Source organism: Pelophylax lessonae (assembly GCF_965119305.1).
Source record: "Pelophylax lessonae genome assembly, chromosome: 7".
Taxonomy (NCBI): domain Eukaryota; kingdom Metazoa; phylum Chordata; class Amphibia; order Anura; family Ranidae; genus Pelophylax; species Pelophylax lessonae.
Window position 1 is genome coordinate 44,530,991 of NC_138774.1, and position 25,090 is coordinate 44,556,080.

Genomic DNA, 25,090 nt, shown 5'->3' on the forward strand with positions numbered 1-25,090 from the left:
ACTCACCTCAACGCATGAAAACAAGTGCTGTGAAAGATTACAGAAGGCCCCTTTTTTCTTATAGCACAAAAGCAATAAATACAGACCAATGACACAAATAACGGTTTATTTTCAAAAGTTGGTTATGATGTGACAGAAATGATCATTGAAATATTAAAGGAACAGGGAATAATCCAGGATAGAAGTGGGGGAGCTGCCACTGCTGAGTTTATTCGAAGTTTCAGTCTTAGGGTTCATGCACACAGGTGGATTGGCTTGTACAGCATGAAAACTGGGCATTTTAGGGGTGCCTGGGGGACACAGGTGCAGCATACAGCCTGCTGGGCGCCAAAAATCATCGATTTTTTACTCTTTACGAGCAATGGCAAAGCTAGACACCCTTTTACCCGGGGCACCCCCTGAAGAGGATGGTGTCAGTAGGACAGCTGACAGTGTCAGTAGTTTTTTATTATTTTTTTAAATTATTTTTTACAATTGTATTTTTTTTTATTTTTTATTTTATTTTGTAGGAGTCCTGTTGGAGCTTTGATGAAATATCAGGGGTCCAAACAGACCCCTGATGTCTCACTTTTGAGACAGAGAAAGGAACTGAAGACAGATTCCCCAGTCCCTTTCGCTGCAGCCCCAGCTGCACTGGTTCATTCAGTTATGAATGAACACAGTGAGTGAATAATACCAATCACTCATTGTGTTCATTCACAAAAGGAATGGTAAATATGTAATTTACCTGCCCCTTACCCCACTCTCCATCTTGAGACATCCCTCGCAGCAGCAGGCAGGAGAAGAGAGGAGGGGAGCCGGTAGAACTGCAGGCATGGGAGCACACAGGGGTGCTAGGGAAAAGAAGGAAGGGGGACCTGGTGAGGAGAGGTGGTGGGGGGTGACATTTAGTAAAACCGATGGCCTGTATTTTCCTCCCGCGACAGCTGAATGCCAGTGAGAGGTAGAGGAGGAAAAGCGGGCTTTCAGCTGCTGCAGGAGGAAAATCAGTTCCACTAAATGCTGCTCCTCCTCTCTAGGTTCTGATGGGTTGCCAAACTCCAGGCTGTACTGTACATGTGCCATCCCAGTTCTCTCCGCCCTTTTGGATGCTGACTACCCCTGGCAACTCCCCTCTCAAAGTGGTGTCTAGGGCACATGTCTCCCCCCCCCCCCCGATTACGAAGCCAAACCACCCATGTACATAAGCCCTGCCATTTCTGTCCATTCCTCACTACGTAGTGAGACAGTGAGAATCAATAATCCATAGTTAGTAAGTCATGATTCCCATTGATTAGGTAACAAAGTACAGATGAGGATGACAGCCCTGGAACTTGCACTTCCAAAAAGAAGTCAGCAATGGCAGCTCTAATAATTCTATCCTGACAGGTTCTTGATAGTTGGGTAAGCTGGTACAGATTCCGTTGTTACTCCTCCAGCCCTTTGCCTACACCAGTGATGATTGATACCGGCACTGGTGTCTTGTCTCCGCCCCCCGTGCGCCCCTTCCCATTCACAAAGCACAGCCTGTGATGATGTTGCAGTGCTGGTATTGGTAAAGTCCAACCTCCACCATAACATGAATGCATGACATATAAGGGGCTCATTGTTGGCACGGTAGGGTCATGAAAAGTTGCATTTTGGGTCACACAGAACATTTATTTAACAAAACGAGAGGAACAGACAGGTCTACAGATCAATAAGAAAGCCTTTTTAAGGTCAGAGAGGATTTTACGATGGCGTTCCTGTTACTCGTTCTTCTCTTTGGTGTATTTATACAGCAATTCGCTCACGTCGTATTGTCCGACTTTCACCCAGCCGTCCTCCTTCATGTGGTACACTGCCAGGAAAAAGAAACACAAGAACGGCCATTGGTTGTGTGGACTTACATTTGGTTCTCCTGTTGAATCAGCTTTGTACAAAATTTTGCAGAGACAGACCAAGAGTACAGATTGCCAAGAAGTTCCCGTATGTAGACCCGAGAACAAAAATGTATAATAATTCAACTTGCCGGTTCACGAAGTGGTTGTAAAATCAGGAAGGTTTTTATCTTAATGCATTCTTTGCATAAGGATAAAAAGCATTCTGTTTGCAGCAGCCTCCCTAATACTTACCTGAGCCAATCTCCATCCCATGATGTCGCATGAGAGACTCCGCTGCTCGGGACTCTCCCTCCTGATTGGCTGAGACGGCAGCATGGCACCATTGGCTCACGCTGCTGTCAATCAAAATCAGTGAGCCAATTAGGAGAGACAATGGGCAGGGCCGGTGTACTGCCGAAAACTCCAACCTGCCGAAATCTCCAACCACGTTATTTCTGGTGAGTGTACACTCACCTGGCCCCTCCCTCCTCTCCTGGCCTCTCCCTCCTGCCGAGTACCCCCACAGCAAGCAGCTTGCTATGGGGGCCTGAGCCAAGCCACAGCTCCCTGTGTCCATTGAGACATGGAGCGTTGGCCCGGTGTCCTGCCGAAAACTCCAACCTGCCGAAATCTCCAACCACGTTATTTCCGGTGACTGTACACTGGGAATTTATCTGCACTAATTATACCATGTACTCAGGTGTATAGGCTGCCGGTGTTGTGTGAAAACACCAAGTGCTCGAAATCTCCAATAAATTCCCAGTGTACAGTCACCGGAAATAACATAGTTGGAGATTTCGGCAGGTTGGAGTTTTCGGCAGGACCCCGGGCCAACGCTCCATGTCTCAATGGGCACAGGGAGCTGTGGCTCGGCTCGAGTGCCCCCATAACAAGCTGCTTGCTGTGGGGGCACTCGGCAGGTGGGAGGGGCCAGGAGAGCCAAAGAGGGAACAGAGAAGAAGAGGATCGGGGCTGTTCTGTGCAAAACCATTACACAGAGCAGGTAAGTACAATATGTTTGTTATTTTTAGCAAAAAAAAACCAGAGACTTTAGTATCACTTTAAATGTGATGGCTGCATTCGTTTTCTTTTTTTTTCATACTTCTTCCTTTATTTTTAACCTGCTAATCCTGCCTATAACTCACTTCCTATCCTAGGGTGACAACTGTACTGAGCAGGGTTGTCACAACATGAAAAGGGGGTATGTTAGGACTACATAACACCTCCCTCTCTTCTCCATCACTGTCAGAGGGGCTAGTATTCCACAGGGATAAAAAGGAACATTGCTAAAAGGCCCCACATCCATAAATTTAAAACATGATAACAAAAATTAAAATTAAATTTATCAGGGAGTTAGATTTACATGCAACAGCACCTTGTCTATATGCAAAATTATATGACATACCATTATGTTTAATTCCAAGAGGGGCAGGCTAGGGCAGTATAGGGGCAGCCTAGGGTAGTATATAGACAGGCTAGGGTAGTATATAGACAGGCTAGGGCAGTATAGGGGCAGCCTAGGGTAGTATATAGACAGGCTAGGGTAGTATATAGACAGGCTAGGGTAGTATATAGACAGGCTAGGGCAGTATAGGGGAAGGCTAGGGTAGTATATAGGCAGGCTAGGGTAGTAAATGGACAGCCTAGGGCAGTATAGGGGCAGCCCAGTGTAGTATATGGACAGGCTAGGGTAGTATAGAGGCAGGCTAGGGTAGTATATGGACAGGCTAGGGCAGTATAGGTGCAGCCTAGGGTAGTATATAGACAGGCTAGGGTAGTATATAGGCAGGCTAGGGTAGTAAATGGACAGCCTAGGGCAGTATAGGGGCAGCCCAGTGTAGTATATGGACAGGCTAGGGTAGTATAGAGGCAGGCTAGGGTAGTATATGGACAGGCTAGGGCAGTATAGGTGCAGCCTAGGGTAGTATATAGACAGGCTAGGGTAGTATATGGACAGGCTAGGGCAGTATATAGACAGGCTAGGGTAGTATATGGACAGGCTAGGGCAGTATATAGACAGGCTAGGGCAGTATAGGGGAAGGCTAGGGTAGTATATAGACATGCTAGAGTAGTATATAGACAGGCTAGGGCAGTATAGGGAAGGCTATGGTAGTATATGGACAGGCTAGGGTAGTATATGGACAGGCTAGGGCAGTATATAGACAGGCTAGGGCAGTATAGGGGAAGGCTATGGTAGTATATGGACAGGCTAGGGTAGTATATGGACAGGCTATATTTGGCTCCATTTTAGCATCTTGTAGTCCCCTGTACAGCAGCATTTAGACAGAGAGAGAAAAGGGCAGTCCTTGGATCTAATAACGTGTCTTATGTGCTCATGTACTGACAAAGAACAGAAGGAGAGAGCAGAGAGACACCTTTACCAGTCTATTGCTGCTCCTTCACTTGCCAATCACAGGCTGGGAGTGGGAGGTGACCTAGCTGTGCTGCTCTATTGCAGCAGACTATCAGGATGGCTGTGCTCTGTAGCTGTGTAAACCTCAGGACTGGATGGACAGAAATATAAACACTTTGGCCGGTACAATAGCACCTGTATATGTATTTCATCTGTGTATTTAGTTTTTTGCCTGGAGTTCAACCGTGAACATTTTTAATACAAAGTGCACCGATTATTGTTTCCTATACTTGACTGAGAGCTTAGCAAACACGTGTGCAAGTGCAATTGCTCCAGAGCTTAGTAAATGAGCAAAAGCTCTGCTGACTTCCATCATCCAATCATGTGCAAGCAAAAATGTTGTTTTTCTGAATTCCTACTCTTTACAGAGTGAAGCTTTACCTTGTTTACTAAGCTCTGGAGCAACTGCACTTGCAAATTGCACAGTCTATTTGCCTTTAGTAAATCAACCCCATAGCCTTTATGCGGGGAGCCCCATCTACTACAGTCCATGATTTTATTTATTTAGGTACTTATAGTAAAAATTGTGTTGTGACGAAACGCGTCGGATCAGGCATGCTGACGTCACCACGCAACCCGGAAGGATGGGCTGAGACAGAAGCCAGCCAGCTTCGCTTTTGATTTTAAGTGCATATCTTCTGTTTGCATGTGAGTTTCTTATTTAATAAAGTTTTTTAAACATAATACACTATGGGGCAATATTCATTTCTTTTATGGTGATACCCGAGGTATGCGGACCTGGAATATTGTCATTGGATCATTGCTCTGAGTGTTGCCTGCTGCCCTGTATGATCTGTGGCACTTTGTTTGCCTTGGTTGGTGTTCCCCTTTGGGCTGGACATCTTATTGGAATCGGTACAATCAGTCCATGTTTTGGTGGCTATTTACTGGCTCAATACCGTCTGCCATCTGGTAAGCCTAATCGCATGCTGTGGTGATTGGAGCACTGCAGTGGAAGACAGCACGTGTTTATTTATTTATCACAACATCTCCCTATCACTATTTTGGGACTTTATCTTAAGTGTTGGTTCACATTATGGCGATCCTACTTCGGGGGCGACCTGTGAAGTTGCGTGCACCACGACTTCGGCGCAACCTGCACCGACTTCACATAATGGAAGTCAATGCAAGTCGCTCCGATGTCGCCCCAAAGTAGTACAGGAACTATTTTCTAAGTCGGAGCGACTTGAGTCGCTCCTTTTAGAACGGTTCCCGTAGCACAGAATGGACCGCGTCTTGTCAGGCTGACCAGTCGCCGTAGTGTGAACCGGGACTAACACCAGAACTATATTTATTCAGTTATGCATATATAATATTTTATTTTATTGGATATATTTATTTATACCATTGTGACGTTTTTGCGCAGCTTTTCTGTTTTGTTACTTATATAGCACCATCAATTTACATATACATATTGTACATTCACATCTGTGCCATCCCCCAAGGAGCTTACAATCTAAGGTCCCTAACTCACATACTAGGTCCATTTTAGACAGAATTTTAATTAGCCTACTAGCGTGTCTTTGGAATGTGGGAGAAAACCAGAATACCCCGAGGAAACCCACACAGGCAGAATATACAAACTCCAGGCCGGTTAGCGTTGTGGTTGGGACTCGAACCGACAACCCTAGTGCTGCCATGCGGGAGCGCTAACCACTTAGCCACTGTGCTGCCCAGACATTTCAATGTTGGTAATTGTAAACCAGATTTTTCCCATTCTGGTTAGTTTTATTGAATGAAGCTGATAATGTATAAAACAAGTTTTATCTGAAATCTGTTACTCACTGTTGACCACTCCTCCCGAAGCCCCATCGCGGTGCGTGGCATAGCTAATTGCTCGGCGGCCAAGGTCATATGCCTCTTCAGGGGTCAGATCATAACGGTATCCACTGTCCATCACGCCATATGCGTAGCAATTCCCTGAACCCACAGCAAAGATGTCACCGGATAGCCTTGTGCCATTATCATCCACATAGTACAAACCAGGACCCTGCAGATTTGCAAATACCATGATTTATAACATATTCGTAACTCAGTAGTCACAAGCTCGACTCAATTAACAACATAGGCGTATGCACAGGGCGTATGCACATGGTGTTCCAGATGTGCCTGGGCACACCTTAATCACCCTGTGCAGTGCTGCTTCCTGGCGCGCCCTGTCTCCCCCCTGCAGTGCTGCCAGCTTCTCCCCTCTCCCGCCGGCTGCTGCAGGGGATGTTTCAGGATGGAGAGAGGGGGAAGGTGCTGGTACAGTAAATATTTCATTTGGCCCCTACCATTTCTGAATGAACACAGTGTGTAATCTGTACCGGTGGCTCCTGTGTTCATTCTTAACTGAAGCATAGTAAACTGTGTTTATTATGCTTTAGTTTGTGAATGAACAGGAAGCCGCTAGGCACAGAGCACTCCCCATTCATTCACTGTCCAGTTCAACTGGGGCTGCAGAGAAAGGGACTGTGGAATGTCTATCATCAGTCCCTTTCTCTGTCCCAAAAGTGAGACATCAGGTCTGTTTGGACCCTTGATATTTCACCAAAGCCCCCCAATGGGGCTCTTAAAAAAAATTGTATGTAGTACTGCCCCCAGTAAGGACTGACAGATTTCCCCCTGAGTTTCCAGCATACAAAAATGGCAGTTTCAACTCCTTACTTTCTCCTTCCTTGGCTCACTCCAATAATCAGTCCAGGGGTATTTGGTTGTTTTGTGTTTATTTAAATTAGGAATAGGAGAAGGGAATAGTGGGATACTCCAAAAGTCATTTTTATTGTTGTTGTTTTTTTTTTTTTTACTAGTAACGGCAGCGATCTGCGATTTTTTGCGGGACTGCGACATTGCGATGGACAGATCGGACCCCTAACTGACATTTTTGACACTTTTGGGGGGACCACTGACATTACTGCAGTAATCAGTGCTAAAAATATCCGCTGTTACTGTAATAATGACACTGGCAGGGAAGAGGTTAACACTGTGGGTGATTAAGGGGTTAAATGTGAGCCTAGGGGAGTGATTCTAACTGTGGAGGGGCGGGGCTTGTGAAATTATCACAGAGACCTGTGTTCCTATATAGAAGGATCACAGGCGCTCTATGATCATTCCAGAGAGAAGAACGGTCAGCTGTGTTTACAACAGCTGACTGTCCTTCTCTCTCAGCGGGGAGCGATCGCAGGTGTCAGGCAGCAATCGGAACCACCTGACCTGTGCATCGGAGTCCCCGCTGCGGAGTGGAGGCAGGAGTGCGCCGCACGCTCCCCCCCTAGCTGCAGGCACGCGACCGATTTAGACCTATGGCGGTTTGCGCAGGAGGGCCAGCCTGCCGCAGTATAACTGCGGTGGGCGGTCCTTAAGTGGTTAAAGGATGTTCAGCTCACATGATGTTCATATACAGTATATATATATATATATATATATATATATATAAATACATATATTTTACAAGTAATGGCGGCTATCTGCAATTTATAGCGGGTGTCATTGCATCAGGAAGTGAGGAGCAATTTCTCAAATGGGGTCCCCAACAGAGATAATAAACGATGTATGAACTACACCTTCCCTACTCCAAAAGTAGAAAAAAATGGAAACCCTGGCCCAATCTTCCATCCATCGAAGCATGGCCATCGTTGGAAAGCGTGACCTCCTGGGTTCAGGAAATGGAGACAGTCCCATATAAAGTTGGCCATTCATTATACAATTTTCTTATTCAATTTCCTTTAGAATTACCTTCATTTATGTAGTACAATGGCCTGTCTGTTTAGGTTATAGGGTTTTGCTAAATCTAAAGGAAAATTGTATAATGTATGGCCAGCGTAAATCAGAAGAATTGGTCAGGGTGGAGGTTTACCTTCTTATCCCAGCCGCAGATCATGCTGCCCATACACAGGCCGGACCCTCGGTACTGCAGCATCATATTGCACAGGAGTTTGGATGCAGCGGATACTGTGATCCTTGTGTTATTCCTCAGCTGGTATAGCCTGTATAACAAGAGAAAGAACAATCTGTACAGAAAAACTACTATAAAACTGAACTAATATAAAGTCAGTGCTGTAATGTTAATGTGCATGGCAAGCAGTATATAACCGCTGTACCCTGTAAACTAAAATTTCATTTTGATGGGGCAAAAATTTTTTTTTCACCTGTGCGATTTTTATTTTTTGCGCTATAAACAAAAAAGAGCGACAATTCTGAAAAAAAAAAAAAAATAATAATAATTTTCACATTCTGCTATGTGACATTCCAAAAAAAAAAAAAAATTTTAAAAATCTAATTTTTTTAACATTTTATGCCAATTTGTTTTCTGCTACATATTTTTGGTAAAAAAAAAAAAAATTGCAATAAATGTATTTTGAATGGGTTGGGCAAAAGTTATCGCGTCTACAAACTACGGGAAAGATTTATGTCATTTTTATATACATATTTTATTACTAGTAATGGCGGTGATCTGTGATTTTTTTCAGGACTGCGGCATTGCGGCGGACAGATGGGACCCCTAACTGACATTTTTGACACTTTTGGGGGGACCAGTGACATTACTACAGTAATCAGTGCTAAAAATATGCACAGTTAATGTAATAATGACACTGGCAGGGAAGGGGTTAACCCTGTGGGTGGTCAAGGGGTTAAATGTGAGCCTAGGGGAGTGATTCTGACTGTATGGGGTTTGGGCTTGTGAAATGACCATAGAGACCTCAGACCTGTTCCTTGACCATAGAGACCTCAGACCTGTTCCTATATAGAAGGATTACAGGAGCTCTGTGATCATTCCAGGGAGAAGAACAGTCAGCTGTGTTTACAACAGCAGACAGTCCTTCTCTCTCAGCGGGGAACGATCGCGGGTGTCAGGCGTCAATCTGAGTCCCCACTGCCGAATAAAGGGATTTCTCTCCGCCTGTGACAGGAGCCATACAGGAAGCAGCTGCTCTTCTCTCTACTGCAGCCGCTGCTTCCTCCAGCAGTACCCGACGTCATGACCAGCATTACCCGCCAGCAGTAACTGCCAGCATTACCCATCAACACTATCCGCCAGCAGTACCCACCAGCAGTAATCGCACCAGCAGTAACCGCCAGCAGTACAAAAAGAGGATAGCAAGAGAGCCATACAAAGAAAGGGAGCATACCCACACAGTATAAGGCTAAAAAGTCAATGCTTTATTAATGATAACATGTCCTTTCAGCAATTGTATCAAGTTCTCTTTGAAAATTGTAGTTTATCCACCGTTCCTTTTCATGATGCATATTGAACTTTAGATGTATGGCCTGCCAGTAATTTGTTTGGTTCCATTCACCGCCTGAATTATTTTAATATGCATGTCCTTGTATGTGACTAGTTGCCGATATATGTTACACCTTTTTTTACACTTTATTATTAATAAAGCATTGACTTTATAGCCTTATACTGCGTGGGTATATTCCCTTTCTTTGTATGGCTCTCTTGCCATCCTCTTTTTTTGTTATAGCCCTATGACATAACTGTAAATATCCCAGCATGTGCAGTGTTTCTGACTCCTCCCACCATCACCACTTCAAATCACTGCAGTGACCATGGTGGTTAGAGTGTTCCTTTAATATCTCTCAGAAGAAGTAAACCTCTGTATACTGATTCCATTTCATTTCATCATCCTCTAGTTGTGTTAAATTAGTGTGAGGGGGGGGGGGCGGCGGCGTGGGAAGGGCGCAGTGGCGCGGGGGGGGGGGAGCGGCGGTGGCGCAGAGTGCCACCTCTCTGATATGAGTTTCACACCTCCCTGAAATGAGTTTGCCACTTCTCTTATATGGGTTTTTTTTTTCAATAAAAGCTTTATTGAACAGCTATAATAAACATGTACAGTATTAACAATGGCAGTGTGACATTTTGGTATAACTGTACAACAGGTACATAAATTACAACATCATGTCATGTTGAATCAAAAATTAGTGCAACAACATTAAATATCTAAGTCAACTCAAGAGGTGAGGGTATCTAAACTGGATACCCTCCCTCAGATGAGACAGGACCAAAGACACATGCCTGTCTCAAAGAAGGCCACTAGGGGGCAAGGAAGGAAGCGAAGATCGGAATTAAAGAAGGCGAGTAAAAAGGAGAGAAAAAGGAGAAGGAAATGGAAAAGAGAGAGGGGGGGGGGAGGTAATGGAGTCCTCTCTTATATGAGTTTGCCACCTCCCTGAAATGAGTTTGCCACCTCCCTGAAATGAGTTTGCCACCTCCCTGATATGAGTTTGCCACCTCCCTGATATGAGTTTGCCACCTCCCTGAAATGAGTTTGCCACCTCCCTGATATGAGTTTGCCACCTCCCTGAAATGAGTTTGCCACCTCCCTGATATGAGTTTGCCACCTCCCTGAAATGAGTTTGCCACCTCCCTGATATGAGTTTGCCACCTCCCTGAAATTAGTTTGCCACCTCCCTGAAATGAGTTTGCTACCTCTCTGATATGAGTTTCACACCTCCCTGAAATGAGTTTGCCACCTCTCTGATATGAGTTTGCCACCTTTCTGATAGGAGTTTGCCACCTCCCTGAAATGAGTTTTCCACCTTTCTGATATGAGTTTGCCACCTCTCTAATATGAGTTTGCCACCTCCCTGAAATGAGTTTGCCACCTCTTTGATATGAGTTTGCCACCTCTCTGATAGGAGTTTGCCACCTCTCTGATAGGAGTTTGCCACCTTTCTGATAGGAGTTTGCCACCTCCCTGAAATGAGTTTTCCACCTTTCTGATATGAGTTTGCCACCTCTCTAATATGAGTTTGCCACCTCCCTGAAATGAGTTTGCCACCTCTTTGATATGAGTTTGCCACCTCTCTGATAGGAGTTTGCCACCTCTCTGATAGGAGTTTGCCACCTCTCTGATAGGAGTTTGCAACATCTCTGATAGGAGTTTGCCACCTCTCTGATAGGAGTTTGCCACCTCTCTGATAGGAGTTTGCAACATCTCTGATAGGAGTTTGCCACCTTTCTGATAGGAGTTTGCAACACCTCTGATAGGAGTTTGCCACCTCTCTGATATGAGTTTGCAACACCTCTGATAGGAGTTTGCCACCTCTCTGATATGAGTTTGCAACATCTCTGATAGGAGTTTGCCACCTCTCTGATAGGAGTTTGCCACCTCTCTGATATGAGTTTGCAACATCTCTGATAGGAGTTTGCCACCTTTCTGATAGGAGTTTGCAACACCTCTGATAGGAGTTTGCCACCTCTCTGATATGAGTTTGCCACCTCTCTGATATGAGTTTGCCACCTCTCTGATATGAGTTTGCCACCTCCCTGAAATGAGTTTGCCACCTCTCTGATATGAGTTTGCCACCTCCCTGAAATGAGTTTGCCACCTCTCTGATAGGAGTTTGCCACCTCTCTGATAGGAGTTTGCCACCTCTCTGATAGGAGTTTGCAACATCTCTGATAGGAGTTTGCCACCTCCCTGAAATTAGTTTTTTGCAGGTTGGGATGCCTGCTACTAAAGCTAGAGATAGCAAAATTAGTCCCAATTCTGCAGAGAAACCAATCGGCTTCCAGGTTTTATTGCTAAAGCCAAATTAAACAAGCTGAGGTTAGAAGCTAATTGGTTTCTCTGCAGAATTGGGACTAATTATACCCCAACACAGAGGCCAGAGAGGATTGTACATCCCCCATTGCTTTCAATGGGAAGTGCCGCCACTGATTGTGACCCATTTCAAGTAAATTGGGCTCTGCCAAAACCAACTCAAGATACTGCCTACATTTTCACTTTCCTACTACAAAAAGGTACAACCCTTTATTCCTTTGGATGGAACAAAGTTTCAGATATCACTTACCTGCACTCTTTTGCAAGACGCCTTTCCCAATGCTGACAATCCGCAGCTGAGCCAGCCATAGTGCCGAGCAAGTAAGGGTTAATCTCAATCACTTTGTTAGCCTTCAGAGTTTCTATGAAAATACAAAGTACAAATGAATTACCACGGGGCAGTAAAAGAACTAAAATATCGCAGCCATAAAACATACAGTGAGGCTCGGTTCACACTTGTGCGATGCGGGAAGGCTGCGAATTCGCAGCCTGTTCCCGCATCGCATCCGCGCATCTGGCAGTTCACACTGCCATATGCGATACGCTGGGGGTGTCAATTAAATGTTAACGACATCCCCAGTTTCATCGCATATCGCAGTGCGATCTGACAGTTCGCACAGGATCGGATCGCACAAGTGTGAACCACTGTGCGATCCGATCCTGATGCGGCTGAAAAAAATGGTCCTGTGCGTCTTTGGTGCGGATACAGTGCAAATTCAGCCATACAATGTGTATGGCTGAATTTGCATTCGCACAGGAGATCGCATGTAATGAAGGAGCAGTGCGCTCCGAATTACATGCGATCTCCGCAGCCGCAATAATGTGAACCGGCTCTGAGTCCCGGATCACACTGGTGCAATGCAGGAAACCCTGCGATTCATTCCACCAGAATCGCACATTGGTTCACACGGAGACTCGAGAATCGCTGGGGGTGTCAATGTAAAGGTAATAACACCCCCAGACTGGTTCACAGTTCACACTGAGATCTGCGAACCAATGGTGCAGGAATCGGATCGCATAGGTGTGAACCGATTCCAGTGTGAACCAAAAATAGAGTCCTGCACCATTTTGGTGCGAATGCGATGGGATTTCAGCCATACATTTGCATCGCACAGACATTGCATGTGATCCGCACAGCAATGCGGTGCAAATCGCATGTAATGTCTGGCATCGCACTAGAGTGAACTGGCACTCATAGAAGGAAATAATATAATATACAGGTGTGCTTTGGGGTAACATAAGCCCCAGTCCTCACTCTCATGATAAAAAGGGCTGAATTGCTGGTGGTAAAATATGTTTATATTTAGATGATGGATCAAACAAGTTACAAGGTTGAATAATACATTGTAAAGGATAAGAGTACCACCGTTTTATATTAAAGTGTTACTAAACCCAGCACCCTGCATTCCCTATATCTGGTCTCCCACAGTACACATAACATGGAAATGCAATTATTTTAGTAAATATAAACTGCTGAATACCTCTTCTCATCAGCACTGCAGTATATAGCAGTCTTGTGTCTTCTATCAGTGTCTGGTTAAAGCTTGTAGGAGGAGCTTTCATTCTCCTCTTACTGTCCTATGAGGCTGCAGGACCCCTAACCCTCTGTCTGGACAGTGCTGATTGGCCCTGTGCTAATCATATGCACACTCCCAGAAAAAAAAGAACTCTCTAGCAATACACATCAAACTGAGCATGTGCAGAGTGCCTCCAAGGCTTTATTTTATCAGAAAAAGGATTGGGGACTGTGGAAGAAGGGGAGGATAAGAGAAGACAGGATAAAACACCCTTTTTACACAATGCACAGGATTAACCCCTTAGGTTCCACAGTAAGTATAACAGGCATAACAGGCATGCTTTACTGCATATACACACTGATTTTACTGTTGTGGGTTTAGTAACACTTTAAATCCACAAAAAGTTTATTGGTAACAAGTCAAAGGATAAAGCCAACATGTTTCAGGGTCTTTGAAAACACCCAATAAGCGGGCGAAACGCGTTGACGCACTTCCGGTACGGCTTGGACGCATCGGTTTACTTCCTGTGGATCGGCAGTGGAAGGCATGCTACCAGCGGCGTCCACCACCATTTTCTCATAAACTGCGATCTATTTACTTTTTGTTTGTGAGTATGTTTTTTATTATATTGGGGCAATACATTTTATAAAACATACTACACTATATGCGGTCCTTTTGTCTTTTCACTTGGGGTCCACGGAGGAGACTAGGACCAGTCCCATATAGGAGATAATAGCGGTCTTGTGATATCCTCAGAAGGAGCCTGGTTGCAACATCTTTACTGATATTTCAAGCGATATATATATCAATTGTGGCGGTGAGTAGGGAACCAAGAGGGGCCACCTGTCACTTTTGAGCACCTTGAATAGAATATTTGCACTCGAGCACTTTTTTGGGATTTTAATCACTTTTAAAAGGACTTATTATTTATGTATTTATTTATGATGTTTTTTATATCAATTTGTTCATTATATTTATAATCATTATTACTGCTTGTTATTTTGTATATGCCAGCGCTGTTTTAAATTTGACCATCTACTTTTATCTAAGCTTTTTATACTTAGAGACACAGCAGCTGCATACATTCTATATTTATTCCAATCTTATCCTATTGACACATTTTTTCATTCACTAGTATTCATTTTACACTATAAGCGCGGGTTTTAATTTATAATTTACACGTTTCAGGGTCTAACACATCTCCTTCATCAGGGCTTCAGTAGTGGCAATGATTAGGCTATAATGGACAACAAACGTAAAGGCAAAGATTAGAGTGGGTGCAGCTCACCGATCTGACAGAACACGTCACCTAGGGTTGTCACTTTGTCCTCAAGCCAAACCCAAACACTTTAGCGGCACACAGTACATTTCTTTTTGTTTTAGAATTTCTAGATTGCTTTAAAAAAAGGCCTGGATTCTTTCCTGGGTGTACATAATATAAGTGGGTACTAATATTTATAGGTAAAGTTGATACAGGGAATATCAGATTGTCTCTTGGGAGATCAGGAAGAAATTTTTTCTCCTGCTGTAGCAAATTAGATCATGCTTTGCTGGGTTTGGGTTTTTTTGCCTTCCTCTGGATCAACTGCGGGTGTGGGATTGTATGGTCGGGTTTTCATTCCTTTTTTTTTTTATTGGTTGAGCCAAATGGACTTGTGTCTTTTTTCAACCTGACTAACTATGTAACTATGTAATACACTATGGGATTGTAACCTGGGACATCTTTGGTCACTCCAAAGAGAATAGTAATGTGGCACACATAGTGCCCCCTCACCCTCCTGTCAAGCCCTGTTTCGAGCCACATTCCTATCTAATTAAAGCGGAGTTCCGGGCACAAAATCAACCTTTTTTTTTGTGCCCATCCGCTTGGTCTCCTTCACCTGAAAAAGAATTGGATAGTTAGGTATATTTTTTTTTTTTACTCACCTTGTAATTGTAGATAGAAAATACTCACCTATTCTCCACTTCCTCCCTCTGTGCCGCGGCTCCGCCGTCACTTCCTGGCTTGCAATGATTCCTGGGAGCTGAACGTCATCGCTCCCAGGAATCAATGCGACGGCACCGGCCCCACTCGTCACTTCCAGGGCGACGCCGCATTCCCCTGCTAAACAGCTTCTGGGCATGCCCAGAAGCTGTGGAGGAATGCGGCGCCGCACCGGAAGTGACGAGCGGGGGTTAAGTGTGTTCTTAGGGGCGTGCGTCTTACTGTAAATGGGTGTGGCTAGTGATGTAACCACAGAGACATGCGATCCTACATAGCAGGACCGTATGATCTCTGCAGTTAGATCAGGGAGAATGACAGGTGGCTTTGTTTACATTAGCCGCCTGCCTTTCTCCCTCTGCAGCGGACAATCGTGATTGACCGGCGGACATCGAGTCCGCCGGTCACACGCGCGGACATGTTAGGGAACGAGCGGGGGTGGGAGCGCGCCTCCGGTGGCACGCGCTCGCCCCCTAGAGGCTCTCAGGCGAGCGACGTAGTACTACGTCACTTTGCCTGTATGGGGCTGACCGCCGCAGTAAATAGTCGTGCGGCGGTCGGCAAGTGGTTAATACCTGTTTTTGTATTGTTGCACCTTATTGGTCATTTATATTTATTTTTATATTTATTATTCACTCTACCACTTATACCCCACCTTTATCACAATCAGATTATTTATTGTTTTTATCCATCATAATTTATCTTTTATATTAATTAAGCATTTTAGCACTACCACTTAGCACCTTTAATCATTTGAGTTACTTCGATATAATTTTAAATACCGGCATATATCTTTTCAATAACAATCACCTGTCACTTTACCGCACTATTTGCACTTTATATATGCTTTTGTATATATGGTCCATGTGATACCATTTACCCAATGTGATTTTTTATTAATATGTGTTAATAAAATATGGAGTATGTTACATATATACACTAATTTACTACACCTCTACAGACATAATACAGGCAGCGCCACCTACCTCACACCCCCTACTTACTATATACTTACTTACTATATATCCCTTCCAGGGCTATATTTTGAGGTGAGCAGCAGCCTGATCCCTCTCTTTTTCCTTAGCACGGATTCTTTTTCATTTTACCTTCAGGCGTTTTTATAGCTGTAACGTTGCTGCTCCAGAATGCATTGGTCCTGGGTTTTTTGCAGCTTAACCACTTGCCGACCGCTCACATGGGGCGTACTGCGGCAAAGTGGTTCATTATCGTCCACCGACGTAGGTCTACGTCGCTGAACTCCTCTCCTCGTGGGCGGCGCGCGCTCCGCCGGAGGCTCGCACCAGCTGTATTCAGACACAGCAGGAGTCAGGCCAGGGGAGGAGCGGCGGTGATCACAGCTTCTCTTCCTCGATCGTCGGGGATCGAGTGAGGAGATCCGCCCGCTTGTGTAAACAGAGCGGGCGGATCTCCTAAGTGACAGGCAGGGACAGATTGCAGGGTTCAGCATAGCTGAACCTGCGATCTGTGCCTGTGTCACACAGTCCCCTCCCCCCACACACGTCAGTAAGCACCAGGCATAAATTTAACCCCTTGATCACCAATAAAGTTAACCCCTTCCCTGCCAGTGTCATCATTAAAGTAACAGTGCATATTTATAGCACTGATTACTGTAGTAATGTCACTGGTACCCCCAAAAGTGTCAAAAATGTCAGTTAGGGGTCCGATCTGTCCGCCGCAATGTCGCAGTCCCGCAAAAAAAAAAATCGCAGATCGTTGCCATTACTAGTTAAAAAAAAAAAACAATAAAAATGACATACATTTCCCATAGTTAGTAGCTGCGATAACTTTTGCGCAAACCAATCAAAATACGCTTATTGCGATTTTTTTTTTACCAAAAATATGTAGCAGAAAACAAATTGGCCCAAAATGTTAAAAAAAATTAGATTTTTACATTTTTTTTGGGAATTTCATATAAAAAAATGTGAAAAATATTGCTATTTTTTTCAAAATTGTCGCTCTTTTTTTGTTTATAGCGCAAAAAGTAAAAATCGCACAGGTGATCAAATACCACCAAAAGAAAGCTCTATTTGTGGGGAAAAAAGGGACATAAATTTAATTTGGGTACAGCATTGCACGACTGCGCAATTGTCCATTAAAGTAACGCAGTGCCGAACTGCAAAATATGGCCTGGTCAGGAATGGGGTAAAATCTTCCTTAAAGCGGTTAAAAATACGCTCATTGAGAATTTTTTTGTCAAAGACATGTAGCTAAATACATTTTGGCCTAAATATATGACAAAAGTTGAATATATTGGATATTTTTTAACTGTCAAAGTAGAAAAATTTTGTTATTTTTTCAAAATTGTCGCTTTTTTAAATTAATATCACAAAAAATGAAAAGCGCAGAGGTGATCAAATACCACCAAAAGAAAGCTCTGTTTGTGGGAAAAAAAGGACGTAAATTTAGTTTGGGTATAGCGTTGCATGACCGCGCAATTGTCAGTTAAAGTCGCATAGTGCCGAATCGCAAAAAGTGGCCTGGACGTAAAGCAGGAAAATCCTCCGGTCCTAAAGTGGTTAAAAAAGCCTTTGCCACTTACAGCTCCTAAAAGCCGGTGTGTGCATGAGGCCATAGAATAACATGGAGATTGGAGAGGCTTTTTTAGGCTGAAAAAAAAAAAAAAAAACACCTGACACTCCTAAGCCTCGGTTCACATTTATGCGATGCGGGAAGGCTGCGAATCCGCAGCCTGTTCCCGCATCGCACACGCACCCCCGGCAGTTCACACTGCCATATGCGATACGCTGGGGGTGTCAATGTAATGTTAACGACACCCCCAGTTTGATCGCATATCGCAGTGCGATCTTGCAGTTCGCACAGGATCGGATCACACAAGTGTGAACCGCTGTGCGATCCGATCCTGATGCGGCTGCCAAAAAGGGTCCCTGTGCGTGTTTGGTGCGGCTGCGGTGCGAATTTAGCCATACAAAGTGTATGGCTAAACTCGCACCGCACAGCTGATCGCATGTCATGTCGGAGTAGTGCGCTCCGACATTACATGCGAACCCGGCACTCGCACAAGTGTGAACCGGGGCTAAAAGCGGCAGGAAAAACGCCCTGTGTGCGCATGAGGCCTCAAAGTGGGCCTAGATTCAAGATATTATTTTTTTTTTCTCTTCATCTTTATTCAGGTATCATCTACTTACTCAGAGGGTGAATCAGACCACAATAAAAACATTACAGGGGCTCTAATCCGCCCCATGCTATTCAGCAATAAAAATAAAAGCTTTGGGCTTTAGAATCACTTTATAAATGATGATTGACTTACCAATATAAGTTCCAGCTGACGCTCTTGAATCCACCGCCACGATCACCCCATGCTGGAATTTGAAAGACAGCGTTGTGGTCCCGTGCCAGGGCTCAATCTTCACACCGTTCTCCCCTTTCTCCATACGTTGAAGGAATTGTGCTGGCTGTGTAGCGGGAATACAGTACACATGTATCAGCAAGCAAGTATCCTCAGCCACCCCTTCAGTCTTGCACAGTTGTATTGGCTCCTCTCCTATACTAAAACGACTTAGGCTGGCCATACACTATACAATTTTCTTGTGCAACTCTCCTTTAGATTTACCAAAACCATGTAATATAGGGTCAAACCTACAAACGTTTCAATTTGTATGCAATCAGGCAGGCCCTTGCACTACATAGTTTAAGGTAAATCTAAAGGAAATTGAATAAGAAAATTGTATAGTGTATGGCCAGCCTTACTCTGATTTCACTGCACACTGTGAGCTTTCCACAATGTGCATTAGAAGCTTCAGCATGTCAGACTGAGCTTGCCTCAATTCCTGGCTGGAGGACATCCAGCATCATCTAGCTGGTTTTGCCCCAGCCTAACGTCATTGTAAAGTCTTGTTTTTTTTTTGATTAACCACTTAAGCACCGGAAGATTTTACCCCCTTCCTGACCAGGCCCTATTTTGCGATTCGGCACTGCGTGAACTTAACGGACAATTGCGCGGTCGTGCGACGCTTTACCTAAACAAATTTGATGTCCTTTTTTTTTTTTCCACAAATATAGCTTTCTTTTGGTGGTATTTGATCGCCTGTGAGATTTTTTGATCATGCGCTATAAACAAAAAAAGAGCGTAAATTTTGCAAAAATAACAATATTTTTCACATTTTTTTATATGAAATTCGCCAAAAAAAAAATTTAAAAATCAAAATTTTTTAACATTTTTGGCCAATTTGTTTTATGCTACCTATGTTTGTTAAAAAAAAATTGCAAAAAGTGTATTTTGATTGGTTTGCGCAAAAGTTATTGCGTTTACTAACTAAGGGAAAGATTTTTGTCATTTTTGTTGTTTTTTTTTTTAACGAGTAATGGCGGCGATCCGCGATTTTTTTTTTGCAGGACTGTAAAATTGCGGAGGACAGATCGGACCCTTGACTGACATTTTTGACACTTTTGGGGTTACCAGTGACATTACTACAGTAATCAGTGCTATACATATGCACTGTTACTGTAAAAATGACACTGGCAGGGAAGAGGTTAACTTTATTAAGAAGGAGGGGTTAAGTGTGTCCCTAGGGGCGTGATTCTAATTGTGATTGGATGTGGCTTTTCATGTAACAGCAGAGATCTACGGTCCTACATAGCAGGACCGTATGATCTGTGCTATTACACAGGGGAGAATGACAGGTGGCCTTGTTTACATTAGCCGTCTGCCTTTCTCCCTCTATAACTGACGATCGCGAGTGACCGGCGGACATCGGGTCCGCCGGTCACACGTGCGAGGTAGGCAGGGAACGAGCGTGGGCAGGAGCGCGCCTCCGGCGGCGCGCGCTCACCCCGTATTGGCTCACAGGCGAGTGACGTACCGGTACGTCACTTTGCCTGCACGGGGCTGACCGCCACAGTATATGTACTTGCGGTGGTCGGCAAGCGGTTCACCACTTGCCGACCGCCGCACGACTATATACTGCGGCAGTCAGCCCCCTACAGGCAAAGTTATGTATGGGTACGTCGCTCGCCCACGAGCCTGTAGGGGGCGAGCGCGCGCCACCGGCGGCGATCCCGCCCCCGCTCGTTCCCGCCCCCGCTCGTTCCCTGCCTACCTCGCGCGTGTGACCGGCGGCTCCAATGCCCGCCGGCCACTTGCGATCTCCCGCAGGAGAGGGAGAAAGGCAGACGGCTAATGTAAACACAGCCGTCTGTCATTCTCCCTTAGATCATCACAGAGGCTATGTGATCCTGCTATGTAGGATCGCATGTCTCTGTGATGATCTAACAAGCCACGCCCCCTGACAGTTAGAATCACGCCCCTAGAGAAACACTCAACCGCTTGATCACCAATAAAGTTAACCCCTTCCCTGCCAGTGTCATTTTTACAGTAACAGTGCATATTTTTAGCACTGATTACTGTAGTAATGTCACTGGTACCCCCAAAAGTGTCAAAAATGTCAGTCAGGGGTCCGATCTGTCCGCCGCAATGTCGCAGTCCTGCAAAAAAAATCGCAGATCACCGCCATTACTCGTTAAAAAAAAAAACAACAAAAATGACAAAAATCTATCCCTTAGTAAACGCAATAACTTTTGCGCAAACCAATCAAAATACGCTTATTGTGATTTTTTTTACCAAAAAAATTTAGCAGAAAGCAAATTGGTCTAAAATGTTAAAAAATTTTGATTTTTACATTTTTTTTGGAGAATTTCATATAAAAAATGTGAAAAATATTGTTATTTTTTCAAAATTGTCTCTCTTTTTTTGTTTAGAGCGCAAAAAGTAAAAATCGCACAGGTGATCAAATACCACCAAACGAAAGCTCTGTTTGTGGGGAAAAAAAGGACGTCAATTTCATTTGGGTACAGCATCGCGCGACCGTGCAATTGTCCCTTAAAGTCACACAGTGCCAAATCGCAAAATAGGGCCTGGTCTTTGAGCAGCCAAATCCTCCGGGGCTTAAGTTGTTAAGCCCTGTTAGGTTTTACCCCCTTAAAGCGGAGTTCCAGTTGTTTTTAAGTTTATTAAAAGTCAGCAGCTACAAAAAGTGTATCCGCTGACTTTTAATAAACACACACTCACCCTGTGCTTTTCACAGATGAGAGGAGGTTCACCCTGAGCATATGTGACAGCCATGAAAGGGTCTGGAGTAGCCATGGAGAACATTATGCTGCCTGTAACATTGTTCAGCATGACTGGGTTGGTGGTGGGTCAGTGATGGTCTGGGGAGGCATATCCATGGAGGGACGCACAGGCCTCTATGGGCTAGACAATGGCACCCTGATTGCCATTAGGAATTGGGATGAAATCCTTGGACCCATTGTCAGACCCTTCGCTGGTGCAGTGGGTCCTGGGTTCCTCCCGGTGCACAACAATGCCCGGCCTCATGTGGCGAGAGTATGCAGCCAGTTCCTGGAGGATGAAGGAATTGATACCATCAAATGGCCCCCACGCTCACCTGAACTTATTGCAATAGAACACCTCTGGGACATTATGTTTTGGTCCATCTGACGCCCCCAGGTTGCATCTCACTCTCTTTTCAATAATCTTTCCCAAAAATGTACCCCAGTAAGAAGTATCATTTAGGGTGCATGCACACGGTCAGTTTGGGCCATCAGTGTCAGATCCCAGATTTTCAGGATTCGCAAGTTGAGCCTCCATCCCCAGTGCCAGAAGCCTATTAGTAACTAAAAAAGGCTAAAATACACGGTATCTGGATACTGAACTGAGCCATACTTAACCGCTTGCCGACTGCTCACAGTACATATACTGCGGCAGTCAGCCCCTCACAGGCAGAGCGACGTAGGTCTACGTCGCTAGCCTGTGAGGGTCTGGGGAGCGAGCGCGCGCCCGCTGATGCGCGCTCCCGCTCCCGCACGGTCACGGACCCCCCCCGCGCGCGTGCCCGGCGGACCTGATGTCCGCCGGTCACTCGGCGATCGTCGGGGGGGAGGGAGAAAGTCAGGCGGCTTGTGTAAACAAGCCACCTGTCATTCTCCTCAGTGTAAAAACACTGATCACACGGTTCTACATTGTAGAACCGTTGATCAGTGTCCCTACAGCTCAAGCCACAGCCAATGACAGTAAGAATCACGCCCCTAGGGACACACACAGCCCCTCCCTCTCAAATAAAGTTAACCCCTTCACTACCAGTGTATTTTTACAGTAACAGTGCATATGTATAGCACTGATTACTGTAGAAATGTCACTGGTAACCCCAAAAGTGTCAAAAATGTCAGTCAAGGGTCCGATCTGTCCGCCGCAATGTCGCAGTACCGCAAAAAAAATCGCAGATCGCCGCCATTACGCGTTAAAAAAAAAAATGACAAAAATCTTTCCCTTTGTTAGTAAACGCGATAACTTTTGCGCAAACCAATAAAAATACGCTTTTTGCGATTTTTTTTTACCAAACATAGGTAGCATAAAACAAATTGGCTGAAAATGTTAAAAAATTTTGATTTTTACATTTTTTTTGGGGAATTTCATATAAAAAAATGTGAAAAATATTGTTATTTTTGCAAAATTGACACTCTTTTTTTGTTTATAGCGCGTGATCAAAAAATCGCACAGGTGATCAAATACCACCAAAAGAAAGCTCTGTTTGTGGGAAAAAAAGGACGTCAAATTCGTTTAGGTACAGCGTCGCACGACCGCGCAATTGTCCGTTAAAGTCACGCAGTGCCGAATCGCAAAATACCCCCTGGTCGTTTAGCAGCCATATCCTCCGGAGCTTAAGTGGTTAAAGTGGTTGTAAAGGCAGGAAGGTTTTTTATCCATATCCATCCTATACATTAAGATAAAAGGCCCCCCAGCACCCCCCTAATACTTACCTGAGCTCCATCTCTGTCCAGCGATGTCCATGAGTCCCTCGGCCGTCGGGGACTCTCTCTCCTGAATGACTGAGACACAGCCGCGGCGCCATTGGCTCCCACGACTGTCAATCAAAGTCAGTTAGCCAATCAGGAGAGAAAGGGGGCGGGCCGAAAAGCAGCTTTGTGTCTGAAGCGACACACAAAGCTACAGCTTGGGTGCCCCCATAGCAAGCTGCTTGCTGTGGGGCACTCGACAGGAGGGAGGGGCTAAGAGCAGCAACGAGGGACACGAGTAGGGGAGGATCCGGGCTGCCCTGTGCAAAACTATCTGCACAGAGGAGCTAAGTATAACATGTTTCTTATTTAAAAAAAAAAAACTTACAATTACTTAAAGTCATTTAGAGCCATTTGAATTCCTGCACTTGGGGAAAATGTCCCTGAATGCAAACAGCCCTAGGGCTCTTTCACACGGGTGATCCGATCAGATCAGCCTGTCAGTTTTTTAGGCGGATCTGATCGGATCCTCCATGCAGCTCTATGGGGCAGCGGATGTCAGCGGAGACATGTCCGCTGACACCCGCTGCCATCCGTATCCGATCCTGTCCGTGAAATCTGGACGGATGGAAACCCTATTTTTCCATCCGTTCAGGGATCGGATCGGATGAGAGCGGACAGGCGCTCTGCTCTCATCCGATCCCCCATAGAGAGCAGCGGGAGCTGTGACACCTCCCTCTCCGCACTGCAAGCGGAGAAGGAGCTGTCATCCACTGGCTCAGCGGGGATCGGCGGATCGATCCCCACTGAGCAGCACGGATCTGCCTACGGAGGCAGACCGTGTGAAAGAGCCCCTAAACGCACGTACCGTTTGGGGCATTGTCCGGTTGCTATGTATTCAGCCCTAATGCCGAACCTCTGAAACCCCCCTGGCACCTGCAAACACCATGATTAAATGCCGATGGGCCAAACCGCCCAATTGCACAAATCCTTATATAGCTTAATACAAATAAATAAAATAAAACAAGTAGATTATTTTCAATACATATTATTAAGCAAAACAATATTGTTACCTGACATCCGCGAGGAATTGCCATCTCAGTGTCGTACAAACTGAAGGGAACGGTAGGTGTCATTTTACCCCCGCTGATGGGCATCTGCCAATCCCGGGTGTGTTTGGGTCCACATAGACTTAGAAGGGCCATCTTGGAGTTGCTGGATTAGCTGGATTTTCCAAAGAACTAAACTGTTGCTACTTTATTTCCTCAAATATATATATATCTAGTAGTCTGAATAAATTTGATAAATACTTTGTAGTTCTGCGCTGGTCTAATTTTTACTTCCTTTGATTACGTTACTAAGGCTTTCCCTCCCACTCTTTCTCTACCTTTCCCTCTCTCTCTCCCTCTATCTTCTCTTATTCTCCTCTCTTCTTTCCTCCTCTGTCTCTTCTCTCCTTCTCTCTATCGCTCCCTCTCCTCTCTGCTCTCCTCTCTCCTCCGCCACGTTTCTTTTCTCTAATTTTTCCTGCGTTGTTCTTCTCCCTTGTCGTCTTTTTCGCCCATACAGAAAGTGAAAGTAGCATTGAACATATTTTCTCCTCCTCCCCTGGCCTGTTGTTACCAGTTAGAAGTAATGTGAGAATGAAAAAGGATAAAAAGCAGATAGATTTACCCAACAGTTCTCTGCTGGACAGTTGACTTTGTTGGGGTTTTCAGTGGTGCGATTGAGCATGACCGATAGATTCCCCATCAAAAGTTCACAATGAAGGTCAGCAAATTTGGGAACAAGTTTTAGCAATTTTTGCAGGGGCATTTCGATGCTGTGCTGGTGTAGCTGACCGATATCGCTCCAAAGTATTGCCTCGGAGGGCTAGGAACCCCTTCACTCGATTTTACATACACTATATTACCAAAAGTATTGGGACACCTGCCTTTACATGCACATGAACATTAACCACTTGCCGACCAGTCACGTTGACTGTACTGCAGCAAAGTGTCTCGTTATCGTCTGGCGACGTAGACCTACGTCACCAG

The 25,090-nt window shown here is 44.9% G+C and overlaps 2 protein-coding genes across 2 annotated transcripts in view; one reads left to right on the forward strand and one right to left on the reverse strand.

Annotated features, from left to right (window-relative positions):
- The window catches only part of TAP1 (transporter 1, ATP binding cassette subfamily B member), an 895,619-nt gene that overhangs the window by 72,479 nt on the left and 798,050 nt on the right, over positions 1-25,090 (forward strand). The window lies entirely within an intron of this gene.
- Positions 1,603-24,474, reverse strand: PSMB8 (proteasome 20S subunit beta 8). The gene is made up of 6 exons (XM_082264589.1): positions 24,128-24,474; positions 18,574-18,718; positions 12,037-12,148; positions 8,093-8,222; positions 6,040-6,244; positions 1,603-1,819 (listed from the first exon to the last, which is right to left on the reverse strand). The coding sequence occupies exons 1-6, from the start codon at positions 24,257-24,259 to the stop codon at positions 1,728-1,730; spliced, it is 816 nt and encodes a 271-aa protein (XP_082120715.1). The 5' UTR covers positions 24,260-24,474; the 3' UTR covers positions 1,603-1,727.

Excerpts from the sequence above, each read along its gene's own strand:
- PSMB8 (XM_082264589.1), bottom strand. The coding sequence starts at position 24,259 with ATGGCCCTTCTAAGTCTATGTGGACCCAAACACACCCGGGATTGGCAG. Across the intron at positions 18,719-24,127 it reads CAATTCCTCGCGGATGTCAG|CCAGCACAATTCCTTCAACG; the intron begins GTAACAATATTG and ends CCCGCTACACAG. Across the intron at positions 1,820-6,039 it reads TTCGGGAGGAGTGGTCAACA|TGTACCACATGAAGGAGGAC; the intron begins GTGAGTAACAGA and ends TTTTCCTGGCAG.